We start from the raw sequence: 14,754 nt of genomic DNA, 5'->3' as shown, positions 1-14,754 counted from the left end.
GTGTTGGGTATGCTCAAACCATCCTTCTTCTTGTTACCGATTGAAACAGGTGAGACTTTAGGTGTTAAAGTGTATGATGTGAATCATAGGAAGAAAAGGGGACCCTTAGAGATAGGCACCTGGGAAGATAATGAATGGCCTCCCCAGCGTATCATAGATTATTATGGGCCAGCCACGTGGGCAGAAGATGGTACCTTTGGTTATAGAACCCCAATTTATATGCTCAACCGTATTATAAGATTACAGGCGGTGGTTGAGATTATTACTAATGAGACCTCACAAGCACTCAATCTTCTAGCGAAGCATAATACCAGGATGAGGACAGCAGTGTACCAAAATAGATTAGCCTTGGATTACCTTTTGGCAGTAGAGGGAGGTGTATGTGGGAAGTTTAACCTGAGCAATTGCTGTCTTCAAATAGATGACGAAGGGCAAGCAATAGCTGAGCTTACTAGCCATATGGTTAAACTAGTGCATGTGCCTACTCAGGTATGGAAAGGGTACAATCCAAGTAGTTGGTTTGGTAGCTGGTATGAGTGGTTTGGAGGGCTTAAGGCAGTGGTAGGTGGAGTCCTACTGATTTTACTGTTGTGTCTACTCCTACCGTGTCTTATACCCTTAGTAGTTAGGTCTGTGCAAAGCCTGATAGGAAGTATAGCAGAGAGGAAGGCTGCTGCACAGATAATGGCGATATATAAGTATAAGGCTCTAGATCAAGGAGAACCAATGCAGGAAGATGAGTGTTAAAAGATTCACATCATAAGATAAGTCTGGTCTGGTTCATGGTAACCTGAGGTATATGCAAACCAAGGTTAAGTGATGCCTCAAGTAATTGTGAAATATCAGAGGCATCAAAGGGGGGAATGTGATGTAATTCCAGTAAAATACAAGTTTAGCAGGCTAAGATTGCCACAAGGCATATGTATGTATATGTGTTTGTAGTATCAGTTAGTTAATTACACGTAGCTAAGATACTGTTATCACTGTACTGACCAGGTGCAGGAATGTAAGAACTGGAATTACGCGTCCCTCTCCTTTGTATCAGATGAGCCACGTGGTTAGACCGGATGGATGAGTTTAGACTCTATTTATTAAATAGGTTAAGGGTATGTGTGGGTGTAGTTAATTGTGGGAGGAGCTACAGTGCTATATAAGGAATGTACTCTATGTATTCAGTACTCAGACTTTGCTGTATTTTGGTGACGCTAGTCCCTCTGAGTCCCGATCGGTGATCCAATAAAGAATCTCTTCCTTCCTGAAGAAACCTGTGTCCATCTCTCTGTGCTTGGCTTCCGTCAGTTTCTCCGGTATCACCATCGATGTGGTGAGTTGCCAAAAGAAGCACCAGTTACGGAGTTGGAAAACATATCCAACTTTATAATCCCAGCTCTGCGTTTATTTATTGAAAATGATTTGAAACACACCATAACTCGCTGTTTAGTGATTACCCCTTAATATATTGACGTTTTAGGGATGAGGCAATTTGTCAAACCTTAAAGCCTGCGGCAAGCTGCTTTTCATTTACGGTTTTGTTCCCTGTTGAAAAGTGCTTTTCGCATCTATCATTAATCAATCCGATAGACATAAATAGCCATTACGCTTAGACTGGATGATCCCAGGCAAAATATTGATTGTTTTCTCTGCTTTCCAAAAGACAGTTAATTAACAAAATTAAATAATGACTAATCATACACGTATCTTACAACTAAAACTTGTATTTGTTGATGTAATTGTCATTGTAATTATATCAAGAAACAAAGAATATTCATCTTTCTATGAAGTAGATGAGTTAAAATCGTTTTGTTTCCATGGAAACATTTTAAAAAAAAGAACAACTTTATGATTTAAAATGCCAACATAAATCATATTTATTTGAAAAAAAATTACATAATTCTAACCAATAAAGCAGGATTGTATAGTACAGAAAAGCCTAAATAGTCAACATATTTTGTGTTAGAGAAACAAAAGGACAAATCTTGCAATGTTAACACAGACTGCTTCTATACTGAATACAGATTCCTATTTTTGGCTTCTATAATGAAGGCATTTAATTAATACCGAGGACAAAAAAATCATGGGATACAATTTACATTCTGTCCTTGGACCATCTTTGCAATTGCCCATGTAGGTAGTAATAAGTAATGTAAGAGGGTGGTAAACATCTGTAAACTGGGAAATTATATTAATATGTAGCAGAAAATAAATTCTGTGCTGCGACCCCTGCGACCGCGGTATGTACGCCAGTGCATGCATAAACACATACACTTGAAGGACCACTACAGGCACCCAGATCACATCAGCTCAATGAAGTGGTCTGGGTGCCAGAAACTGCTATGTTTCACTGAGGGTTAATCCAGCCTCTAGTGGCTGTCTCATTGACAGCCGCTAGAGGATTTTCTGCGATTCTCACTGTGAAAATCACAGTGAGAAGACGCTGAACGTCCATACGAAAGCATTGAGTAATGCTTTCCTATGGGCGGTTTGAATGCGTACGTGGCTCTTGCATTCAGAGCTGAGAGGCAGATCGGGGTGGAGAGATCCCCAGCGCCAAGGGAGTCCGGCGCTGGAGAAAGGTAAGTGCTTAAGACACACACACTCTCATGAACAGACGCCCACATTTACTGACAGACACACACTCAGTGACAGACATACATACACACTCACTGACAGACACACACACACACACTCTAACACACACACACACTAACACACACACACACACACACTAACACACACACACTCTAACCCTAACACACACACACACTAACACACACTCACTCTAACACTAACACACACACACTCACTAACACACACGCTCACACACACTCACACACTAACACACACACACACACACACACACTCACTAACATACACTCACACACACTAACACACACTCAATAACATACACACACTCACTAACATACACACACTAACACACACACACACTAACATACACTCACACACACTAACATACACTCACACACACTAACACACACTCACACATGTTTTTTTTTTATTTAATCCCCCCAGCCTCCTTTCCTGTGGGAGAGCTGAGGGGATTCCCTGGGGTCCAGTGGTGTCACCCGGCTGGCTGGTCCTGCGGGCCCGCGAGGTAGCACTCTCCCCTGAGTGCTTCCTCTTCAGCTCCCTCACGCGCCGCACTGATACTGGAGCCGGAAGATGACGTCATCTTACATCGTACAGTAAAGCAGGAAGTCTATGGATCGCGTAAAAGGGTGGGCCACTGACACAAATCACATAACCAGAACTGCCAAAAGAGGCAAACATACACAAAAAGGGGGCTTGTCTGTGTCCCCATGTCTCCCAGTCCCTTAGTGTCTGTGTCCCCATTTCTCCCAGTGTCCCCATGACACTAGGGGACATTGAGAGACATTGGAACACTGGGAGACCTGGGGACAGTGAGATTCTTGGGGACACTGGGTGACATGGGGACACTGGGTGACTTTGAGACATGGGGGACACTGGGAGACATGGGACCCTGAGACACTGTGATACATAGGGGACACTGTGATGTATAGTGGACACTGGAGACTTGATAAAGACCTGGATACAGGTCAAAACATTGCGGTGTCCAATAAACCTGCTTAAATCTATCACAGTGAGTGCCTGAGATTTTTTTCTTTTATACTTGGGGACACTGAGACACTTGGGGGCACTGTAAGACATTGGGACACTGGGAGACTAGGGGACACTGAGACACTAAGGACACTGGGAGACATGGGGCACTGAGACACTCTGATACATAGGGGGAACTGTGATACATAGGGGACACTGGAGACTTAAGTCCCTGAGATTTTTCTTTTATACTAGGGGACACAGACACTGGGAGGCTAGGGGACTTTGGGAGACTAGTAAACACTGAGGCACAAGGAACACTGGCACACTACGGACACTGAGAGACACCAGGGACACTGGGAGACATGGGGATACTAAGATACTAGGGGCACTGGCTGGGAGACATGGGGACACTGGGAGTGCCCCATATCTCCCAAGTCTTAAAGTTGCCCAGTGTCCCCATGTCTCCCTGTGTCCCCCAGTGTCTCCATGTCTCTCAGTGTCCCCTAGTTTCTCAGTGTCCCCATGTCTCCCAGTGTCCCGATGGCACTAGGGCACTAGGAGACACTTAGAGACATTGGGACACTGGGAGACATGGGGGCACTCAGAGACTGGGAGATACATGGGGACACTGAGATACATGGGGACTCTGGGAGACTAGGGGGCTCTGGGAGACTAGGGACACAGACACTAGGGACACTGGGAGACATGGGGACACTGGGACACAATAGGGACACTGGCTGGGGGACATGGGGACACTGAGAGACTAGGGGCCACTGGGAGACATGGGGTCACTGTGTCCCTAGTGTCTCAGGGTCCCCATGTTCCCCAGTGCCCCAATGTTTCACCGTCCCCATGTCTCGCAGGCTCAGAGCTGCTGTCTGGACTCTCTGCGCAGAGCTGCTTCCCCGCGGGTCAATGAGTAGGGAGAGGTAGGGAGGGAGATGCTGTAACTTCTTATCCCTGCCTCTCTCCACACAAACAGTGACCCCTACTGGCCGGTGCTGATATTGCAGAATAATCTCTGTTTATACTGAGACAGACATTTGTATTGCAGGTATTACTGCAATACCGGCACTGACTAGGCAGCCTCAAATACCTGAGAATGACCTGGCAACCCTAAGAAATACATGAAAAATACCTGGCAACCCTAAGTGTGTAAAAAAAAAAAAAAAAAAAGTTTTTTGTTTTTTTTAATTCAGTGGGCCTATTCCATGGGCAGCTCCATCAGCCCCTATGTTAATCCGGCCCTGCTCCCACCCCCCACCCCAAGTTGCTGAAGGGGTTAATACCCCTTCCGTGACTTACCTGTATCCAGCGCCGATGTCCTTCGGCGCTGGGTCAGGGTCCGCCCACGCTCCTCCCCCGCCGGGGGAGACCTATTGAGCATGCGCAGGTGGCGGGGGAGACCTAATGCGCATGCGCAGCAATGCTGCACACGCGCATTAGACCTCCCCATAGGAAAGCATTGAATAATGCTTTCAATGCTTTCCTATAGGGATTTCAGCGACGCTGGAGGTCCTCACATAGTGTGAGGACATCCAGCATCGTTATAGCACACCTTTCGTGTTCTATGAATACGGAAGTGTCCTCTAGTGGCTGTCTAGTAGACACTAGAGGAGGACTTAACCCTTCATGAAAACTGCAATAATTATACTTGCAGGGTTAAGGGTAGTGGGAGTTGGCAACAAGACCACTCCAATGAGCAGAAGTGGTCTGGGTGCCTGGAGTGTCCCTTTGATGTCATTTTAATTAGCGAATAGTAGCAGTTCCCAAACTCATGGTCGTGACCCATATGAGGATCAAAAGGATCCTTCTTAGGATTGCAGGATCAGGGCCAGCCCTTGGCATGTGTGACCTGTGCCATTGCACAGAGTGCACACTCTAAGGAGGTGCTGCCTGCTCCTGGTTGGGGAAGCAGGAAAGTGGCGTTGTTTCTTCTTCTTCCCTCCTCTGCGGCAGGGAGGCCACTTTACCCTTGGGCAGTGATGGCAAACCTTTTTGATAATTCTCCTCTTCTCTTCCCCCAGCATCTTCCCTTCTCTACCCACAGCATATCCCCCTTTCCCCCCAGCACTTCCCTTTTCTACCAACAGCATATCCCCCTCTCCCACCAGCATCTCCTCCTCTCCCCTTCTCCCCCCAGCATCTCATACTCCTCTCCCCTTCTCCTCTCAACATCTCATCCTCCTCCTCTCCCCTTCTCCCCCAGCATCTCTTCCTCCTCCTCTCCCCTTCTCCCTTCAGCATCTCCTCCTCCTCTCGCTTTCTCCCCCAGCATCTCCTCCTCCTCCTCTCTCATCAGAATCTCCTCCTTCTCTCCCCCAGCATCCCCTCCTCTTCTCCCCCCCTCTTCCTCTCCCCTTCTTCCCCCAGCATTTCATCCTCCTCTAACCCAGATTCTCCTCTTCTCTCTCCCAGATTCTGCTTTTCCTCTGCCCCAGATCCTTCGCTTCCTCTCCCCTCCTCCCCCCCAGCATCTCCTCCTCTTCCCTTCTCCCCCCCAGCATCTCCCCCTGCATATCCTTCTCCTCTTCCATAGATTTTCCACCTTTTCTCCCCCAGATTCTCGTCCTCTTCTCCCACAGATTCTCCTCTTCCTCTCCTCTTCTCCCCCCCAGCATCTCCTCCTCCTCTCCCCCAGCATCTCCTCCTCCTCTCCCCCCAGCATCTCATCCTCTCCCCCCAGCATCTTATCCTCTCCCCCCAGCATCTCCTTCTCCTCTCCCCCAGATTCTCATCTTTTTTCCCCCAGATTCTCCTCTCCTCCAGCATCTCCTCTTCTCTCCCCCCAGCATCTCCTCTTCTCTCCCCTCAGCATCTCCCCCAAGGAATTCTAAAAAGAACTCTAAAAAGATTCTTTGCCAGTAAAAACCTAGAAGTATCTACTCCACAACCTCCAGTTACCTCATTAGAAGAATGCCGCAATATAATATCTACCTCTCTGAAAAAGAATTCCACTTTCTTCCCATCGAGTTTCAAAACAGGTCCCTTAGAGGTTTTCGAGAAATTGGTTACAAATGATTTTGAAAAAATCCAAAAGGATAAATACAATTGAGACAATCTTACACAACCAGAACGCAAGGCACTTTTACAATTTCAAAAAGATGAAAATATTGTTATAAAGCCAGCTGATAAAGGTGGAGGGATTGTAATATTGTCTAAAGATATATATGAGGGAGAAGCTATGAGACAACTTAACGATTGCAAGGTTTATGAAAAATTGTCACAAGACCCGACCCCAAGAATTCAACAGGTTTTAATTTTCTTCCTAAACAGTGGCCGAGACCAAAATATTTTAAACAAACAAGAATTTTAATGTTTAAATGTCTCTCACCCAAAAATCCCTGTTATCTATTTCCTACCAAAAATTCATAAAGATGCTATAAATCCTCCTGGTAGGCCTGAAAACTACCTTAACCAGTTTTTACTTTTTTTTTTAAATCAAAACAATAACGGTATATTTTTAACACATGAATACAGTCAATCTTTTATCCACTTTTTAGATTTGGAAATGTTTATTCAAAACAATAAGATACATACCAAAACTTTTTTTTTAAAAAGTGTGTACAAATAATGTGATTGATATGTCTAGTTGCCATTATAAACCGTGGTTTCATGGAATACCTAAGAGTCAGTTCCTTCGTCTTCGAAGGAATTGTTCCCTTACTAGAAATGTTTTAAAAGTTTATTAATTGTTATAATAAATTAACTTTGGCCCTAAATATTTTAGTTCCCACATTCGTTTCCTATTTTATTTTAATTTTTATTATTTTATTCCTAAGCCTGACTATATTGGTTTTCATCATTCTAAGAAACACCAAAAGAATCCTTAGGTGGGGATTATACCACCCATACGTTATACATCGAGCAGTAAGGCCTGCTCAATATATTGTGAGTACATTTCATACCTTTTAATTTTTTACTCCAGTAAATACAGTGAGCACTATATATTTTATTCTTTTCATTTTCGTCTGGAACCATCTCTGGACTACTGAATTTCAAGTTGCACTCCATATATCCTTGAGTGGGGATCATTCCACTCCACGCATTTCATACCAGAGCTGGATTTTAGCTCTGGAAATTGTGAGTAGTACTTACCTATAATTCTTGATATACACATATACTTACCTACTGTACCATTGGATTTCCTTTTCTCTGCTTCTCTTCCCATATGTCTCACTGAAGCTACAAGCCTGCATCCGTGACGAATCACTGCTGCTCTACAATAATTTTTCTTACTAATTGTGGACTATTATACTGGACTTGGTTTTAGTTATTCAAACTATTTTATGTGTACATTTTTTATATATATATATATATATATATATATATATATTTTATATTAAAGGCGCATCCTTTTCCTTTGTTTTTGCTCTATTTCTAAATATATTTTTTAGTATCTCTAACAAATGCAATACATACATACAATACATACATACTGCTGAATACAGTCACAGACTGCTGAACACATTCACACACTGACTGCTGAATATGTACACACACCAACACACACACAGACTGCTAAATACACACACACAGACAGACTGCTGAGTAGGTGTGTGTGCGTGTGTCTATCAGTGAGTGTGTGTATGTATATCAGTAAGTGTGTGTCTGTCAGTGAGTGTGTGTATGTCTGTCAGTAAGTGGGTGTGTGTGTCTGTCAGTGAGTGTGTGTATTTGTGTCAGTAAATGTTTCTGTCAGTGAGTGTGTGTGTCTGTCAGTGTGTGTCTGTCAGTAAGTGTGTGTGAGTGAGTGTATGTGTATGTCAGTATTTGTTTGTGTGTGTCAGCGAGTGTGTCAATTTTCTTATTTACTTTGAGTGGGCAAGAAGATTTGTCACTTTCTATCCAGAATTGCATCGCTGGAGGTTCCTTACATCTCATTAATTCCCTAATATTAAGGGAGATACGCCTGAATTCATCTTAATCTTGTGAGTTCTCTACCACCCCCACCCTCTATATGTGTCAATAGTATTACACTATATACTTTTGTATTTCTCTCTATAGATATATATCTAAGACAGAATACATCTACGCTATCCAGTTTGTATTATTTTCATTATCATCACTTTGTGGTGAACAACACAGTTTGTTTCCTTTTGTTTTTTTCTTTTCTTTTTTTGCTTTTGAATGCAGCCTTAAAAAACCTCCCAACCCTAGAAACTCCCCCAGGATGTAGCTGGCAAAGGAGCTGCTAAGTGTAGGTGGTGTTACACCAGCAATACTCTGCTGAGTAACTACCTACCTACCCGGTCACATAACACACCTTAAAACCAATGCGATTAACGTACCACCCAACCTGCTATACATAAGCCTATGTATGTGACGGAGTGTGTTGTGTGTCTATGTATGGGACTTTGCGTGTCTTTTAATGTATGTGCCTCTGTGTTTTTTTAATTACTGTTTGTAATTGTGTTAATGCGTATATGTCTGTGACTGTGTTTTACTGTGTCTGTGTCCATGATGATGTGTGTCTGTGATGATTGTGATGGTGTGTGTTAATTCATGTCTGACAAGGTTATTCACTAAAACAATTGTCAGGAATACAATGCTTTCAGTTTGACTATTCTGTCATCCACTTTGAAATCCACTATGAATTCCCGACAATTCTCATTTTTGTAAATAACCTGGTATGTATGTATGTGACTGTGTATGTTGTTATGTGTGTGCCTTTGTATGTGACAGTGTGTGTCTGTGTATGTATGTGAGTGTGCACACATCTCTATGTATGTATGAGATATGAACTGTGGAATTATATGTATGTGTATTAATTAGTGTATGAGGTGCATATATCACTGTACATTCATGAAAGCAAGGACTGTGTTTATGTGACACTGAGAGAGAGAGAGATTGTGTGTTTGTGTGATACAGTGTCCATATGACAGTATGAATGTGTGTGTATTGTATTGTGTGTGACTGTCTAGGTATGCATGGGCAGTGTGTGTGTAATTGTGTGATTATGTATGTTGTGATTTAAAACTCTGAGTGCTGGACTTCCTTGTTTTGTGTACCGCTATGTGTCTGTCAGCATTTGTGTCTGTCAGTGAGTGTTTCAAATCAGTGAGATTGTGTCTCTCAGTGAGAGTGTGTGACTATCAGTGAATGTGTGTTTAGATGGAGAGGTGGAGTTGTTGCAAAGGGGAGGGGTTTGAAAGATGAACATGCCTACGGGGGGGGGGCACCAAAAATATTTCTGCACCCAGGCGTCTGTGATGCTAGGATCAGGCCTGATGCTGTGTGTGTGGAGGGGTGCTGTGTGCCCGGGATGGATGCTGTGTGTGGGGGAGGTGCTTTGTGTGTGGGGGCGAGGGGTGCTGTGTGTGGGGGAGGAGTACTGTGTGTGAGGGGGGGTGCTGCAGGTAGCAAATATGTTTTTTTTTATAATCCTGACCCATTATTAAAATCTTTGCCCCCCCCCCCTCCCTTCTTCTTACCTTTGGTGAAGGAGGGGGGGACACAGCCAGCCATGGTGGTCTGGTGGTGGTAAGTTCTCTGTAGGTTCTGGCTGTGTAGTGGGTGCACAGTGTGCGTGTAATGGATGCAAAAAGTGTATGTGTAGTGGATGCACTGTGTATGTAATGTATGAAGACTATGTGTGTGTAGTGGATTTATTTATGTAGTGGATGCAGTGTATGTAACTATGCTGGGTAGGATAGGGGCTACATTCTGTGGGAAAAGCTATTTTTTTTATTTTTTTAAAAATTCTTTATTTTGGTTGTGCATTTATGAAAATTACAGATAAGCTTTCTATAAGTCACATCATCATGAACAAGCATCAATACAACATGTTTAAACTTGGAGTGATATATGAGGAACATATTTTATGTTTAAACAAGCTTAGATTGTAAAATCCATGTGGCCAGGGAGGGGGAACATTACATTCCCTGGTGGTCCAGTGGCTTTCTGCAGGCTGCAGGTGGTCCAGTGGCTTTCTGCCTGTATAGTGAAGAGGGGGCCCAGCAAAAGCAATCTTCAGCTTCCGGCATTTCCTTAGTCCCTGTCTGTTAAACATGGCCTGCATGCCATACGGAGCGTTGTGATGGTAAACAGCACCAGCACTCTGACAGAAGGGGGCTTGCGAGAGTGAGAGGTGCCGGAAACGTCCGGTGCCAGAGCTGCCGGAAACTGAAGCTCACTATTGCACCATATGCCCCCTCTGCACTATATTTTTTTAAGCAGCTTTAAAAAGGATGTTCAGGAGAGAGACCAAGCTTTATGCTCCTAGAGAGCTCTCTCTTCATGATCCTGTGTGGAGAGGGCCAGACAGGAGGCTGTCTGTCAGTTTGGTGTCAAGCACATGACCCTTCAGTGGATGGGGCTGCCCCACTTCTGGGTATGTGCATTTAGGGACGTTGCCAGTTACTGGTAGAACCCCCATCTCAATCTTATACCCTCCTTTACATTTATAAATCAGTTGTGGATGGGAGCAAATGTACAAATAGTTGAACCAGATATAGTGAAGGTGAAAGCCAGAATAACCAGTTTTACAATACTTCATCCAGTCCTTTTTAATTTAGTCACAAATGAATTAATTGAATTTCCTCATGTGACCCAGTCATAATAATATTTGAACAAACTCACCTCAGGAAAAGTCAACCACAACTTTGTGTTGATTGTAATATGTAGTACTTCTTACAAGCACAATGATATGCTAGGAAGAATTATTACAGGAATCCGGAGTATAACCTATCCACCTTATGTTATATGTTATGTTATATGAATACATATTTGTTGTTTTTATTTGTAGTATCAGTATGCAATGTATTTAATATTTTTTTGTATTTTTTTTTGTGTGATAATTTTTTGTTAAGAGGTTGGCAGACTATATTAGTCCCCCAAACCTTCAATTTTGCTACTGGGATATATGCATGAGTTGGTTCCTAAGCTATATTATTACTCAGCGGTGACAAATAATCAACAAATAGGCAAATTAACTAGGGGAATATTTAGACATATATCAGAAAATGATTTAATTTGAATGATTTGCTTTAATCCTTGAATAAGATATGTGTTCATATAGAAAATTCAAGCTAAAATAGTCAAAATGCTAATAAAGATACAAGGAGAATTTTTCCACATTACCTATTTTTTTCAGAACATTTTATTAGGTTTTAGGTTAAGTGGAGAAAGCATGGTGGGTGCCGGGTTACAAAAAAAAAAAAAGTAATGGAAAGATCACATTAAAATTGTAATAAGTAAATATAAGTTAGACAGAACTACCGTATATAAGATATGGTCTGTTCCAGTTCCTGTTCGAGAAAAATGAAGAAATGTGTCAATATGCAAATATCCTCCTTCCCGTTAAATGGGGTTTGCCCCCGGAGTACTTGGAGAAAATACCAACTGGTAAACTAAAACATTTGGTAAATAAGAGTTCTATTGTAGGAATCCAAAGACTGACAATATTGAAAGAATTGAGAAATATTATGCTCTTCATGTTGGAATGCTTCAACCCAGTTCAGTTTAAATACATAGGCTAGTTTCATTTGACAGAGCATCATGGTAGCTTAATCAGAAGAAATCCAAATATGAAGAATACTCTTTCAGGCAGCTGAAAGTACCATTTGGATAAACCTAGGATATTTGGGGGCTTTATCAGGGAAAATACCAAATTTGGATAGCTCTGGGGACAGATGCACTGGGAAGTGTAAGATAGTTCTCCAGATATTTTTTACCCCACAAAAATAAATAAAAAATTAGATCACCTTTCCTCTCCTTGCATTTCATACATTTTGAAGAATGTGTCAAGTTTAGTTGGTGTTGAGTGTCAGGTGCTAGGTAGGCATAGCCCAGGTTTTGCAGTTTGTTGAATTTTTTTATTTTTATTTATCACCGTTTCCTGTTTAGTAAATGAATCCTAAAGGAATAGAAGATATTTGTATAGACCGATTACTTGATTGTTTTTAGCAGCCAGGAAATAGAACCACTTAGATCAGATGTATATAAAATACATTAAAAAGTTTATTTTCTCTTCATTTTAGGAAGGCAATTTCTCGATCTGGTCTTCAACATCTGGCTCCTGTGCACTGCCCCACCTTGGCGATCTCCAACGGGCCTCTGAAAGAACCTCGCACAACCCTCGACTGGACTGTACGCTCCTACATACATTACAGTTTGTACAAACAACTCTAACCCCGAGTATTTGTGATCAAACACACATACGTTCTAACAGAGGGAATCTGACACACTAAACCCAGAGCCCATAATAAAAATCTGGTTACTGGCTTTTGTTATGGCTGTGTAGATGTCCTTGTACCCTTTGCTCTTTTAAATTAACTCTAAATGTATAGTTTATACAATATAGTTAAAGCAGAGCTGTCACATCCCAGTAGGTTTAACATTTTGTTTACTTATTTAAGAAATATATGTTCGTGAGATATGAAAAATTATTTAAAAATTAAATAAAATGTTACTCCAAGCAGCATGACCACCCCAGGTCATAGTGCTTGCTATATGTATGTGCAGTATTTCCCGAAGAAACGCTGCACATACAGGGAACAAAACTTTGCTGCCAGAGATGTAAACTCAACCTCTGGCACCATCATTAGTAGCCCAGAACAAGAGTTCCGTGCTGGTGATGTCAGTTCTGTGCCTATATTGGGTTTTTCGAAACCAAAGGGAGGAATGTACATGTGTTTGTAGAGAAGGATTAAAAACTAAGGGGCAGCTGGATAGGAGTTGTGTAACTCCTAGATAGTATCTCGGTAGAAAGAATGTCTGTGCACACTCACAGTACACAGTGGTTACAATGAGCAGACTTTATTTTTAAGTCAAAGCAAAGTTTTGGCTCTTACAGTAAGCTTTTCTTAATCCCACTTTCGACCTGGCCTTTTGGACATCTCTCCCCCTTCAGTGATGGGTACTGGCATTACATGAGAAGGACTGGGCTGCCTATTGCCACTTATAATTGCCATATTTTTCAGAGCTTTAACCCCCTTCAGCTTTGGATTTCTGAGAAATGTGTGCATGGAAATTGATATTGAAACATATAGTTAAATATAACTAGAAATACCTTCATTTAGGTTTGATCACAAATGTAATTTTCTATGTGAAACCCTATGTTGTGTTGGATTGTGTGATTTACATGGTTTAGGTTCAGTTAGTAATTGGGGACTGATTTTTCCCACAAACTTTTTATAGTTTAGAGTAGCATGCCATTCGATAGTGTGGAAACTCCTTGGGAAACACTCAGATGCCTTCCATTTACTTTTTGAGTATGAAACAGTATATATTATTTGAATAAATACTTGTGGAAAACGGTTCCTGCTCAGACACATTGCAAACCCGTGAAGTGAAAAACAGACCATCACGCTGAGAGCTGGGGCCACCATCAAGCCAAATGGGATAACTTCTTGACCCTGATGACACTTGATTTGACCATAGGAGAATAACGAGAGCTTCCAATTACTACATCACGGTGTCTGTTTCGAATATTTGCACCATATCATCTATATCTCTACAGGTCAAATAGGAAGACTACCAAGCACATTATGATTGGCATTAAGCCAACAATATGGACTACAGCCACACAGCCATTTCACATGGACTAGGTCGCCTACTCTTTGGGGCTGGGGCACAATGGTCTCTACCAATGGAGCATTCTCACATCCTGGACCAAATATGTAGGCTATACTGCAAAGAAAGTTCAATCTATTTCCCTTCTACTTGGGCAATTGTGGAAAGGGTCAAAAGTGGATTCTGGATAATGAACCTCGTAACAGAGCTGTGGATTCTACCCATGTTGAGATGGTCTTGCTTACAGACAAACAGTAGGTATATGGAAATTGTAAGGATAAACAATATGAATAACCAGGCGGTCTGAGACAGTAACATCACTCAAACCTGTACGATTCCTATAATATTGCCTTGATTCCATCAGTCTTTTGAATAGCATTATGGAATCAATCCCAGCCAGTACACTATCATGACGACTTGGTAAGTCAGTGTCTTGATATCTATGATTTTTTTTATTTCCCTTTTTAAATGTAATTTTATTGTGGATGATGCCCTTTTGTTAGTTGTTCTACTACACCCTGTTCCAAATTATTATGCAAATTATATTTTTCTCCTTTACCTAAATAATTGATGTAAATAACAGTCAGCATAATTCTCATGTTATCAACTATTAAGAGTACAATTCAAATTTTATTGAACAAATCTACTAATGATAACAGT

At 41.9% G+C, this 14,754-nt stretch overlaps 1 protein-coding gene across 7 annotated transcripts in view; it reads left to right on the top strand.

Annotated features, from left to right (window-relative positions):
* DGKI (diacylglycerol kinase iota) overlaps positions 1-14,754 on the top strand; it is a 414,076-nt gene that overhangs the window by 179,180 nt on the left and 220,142 nt on the right. For all 7 annotated transcript variants that reach the window (XM_063447583.1, XM_063447582.1, XM_063447581.1 and 4 more), the window contains exon 2: positions 12,561-12,669. In XM_063447583.1, the coding sequence (XP_063303653.1) occupies positions 12,561-12,669 (109 nt within the window). The remainder of the gene's footprint in view (positions 1-12,560; positions 12,670-14,754) is intronic.

This window comes from Pelobates fuscus, chromosome 3 (assembly GCF_036172605.1).
Source record: "Pelobates fuscus isolate aPelFus1 chromosome 3, aPelFus1.pri, whole genome shotgun sequence".
Classification (NCBI taxonomy): domain Eukaryota; kingdom Metazoa; phylum Chordata; class Amphibia; order Anura; family Pelobatidae; genus Pelobates; species Pelobates fuscus.
The sequence above is the reverse complement of the archived record's forward strand: the minus strand, read 5'-3'. Positions and strand labels throughout refer to the sequence as shown.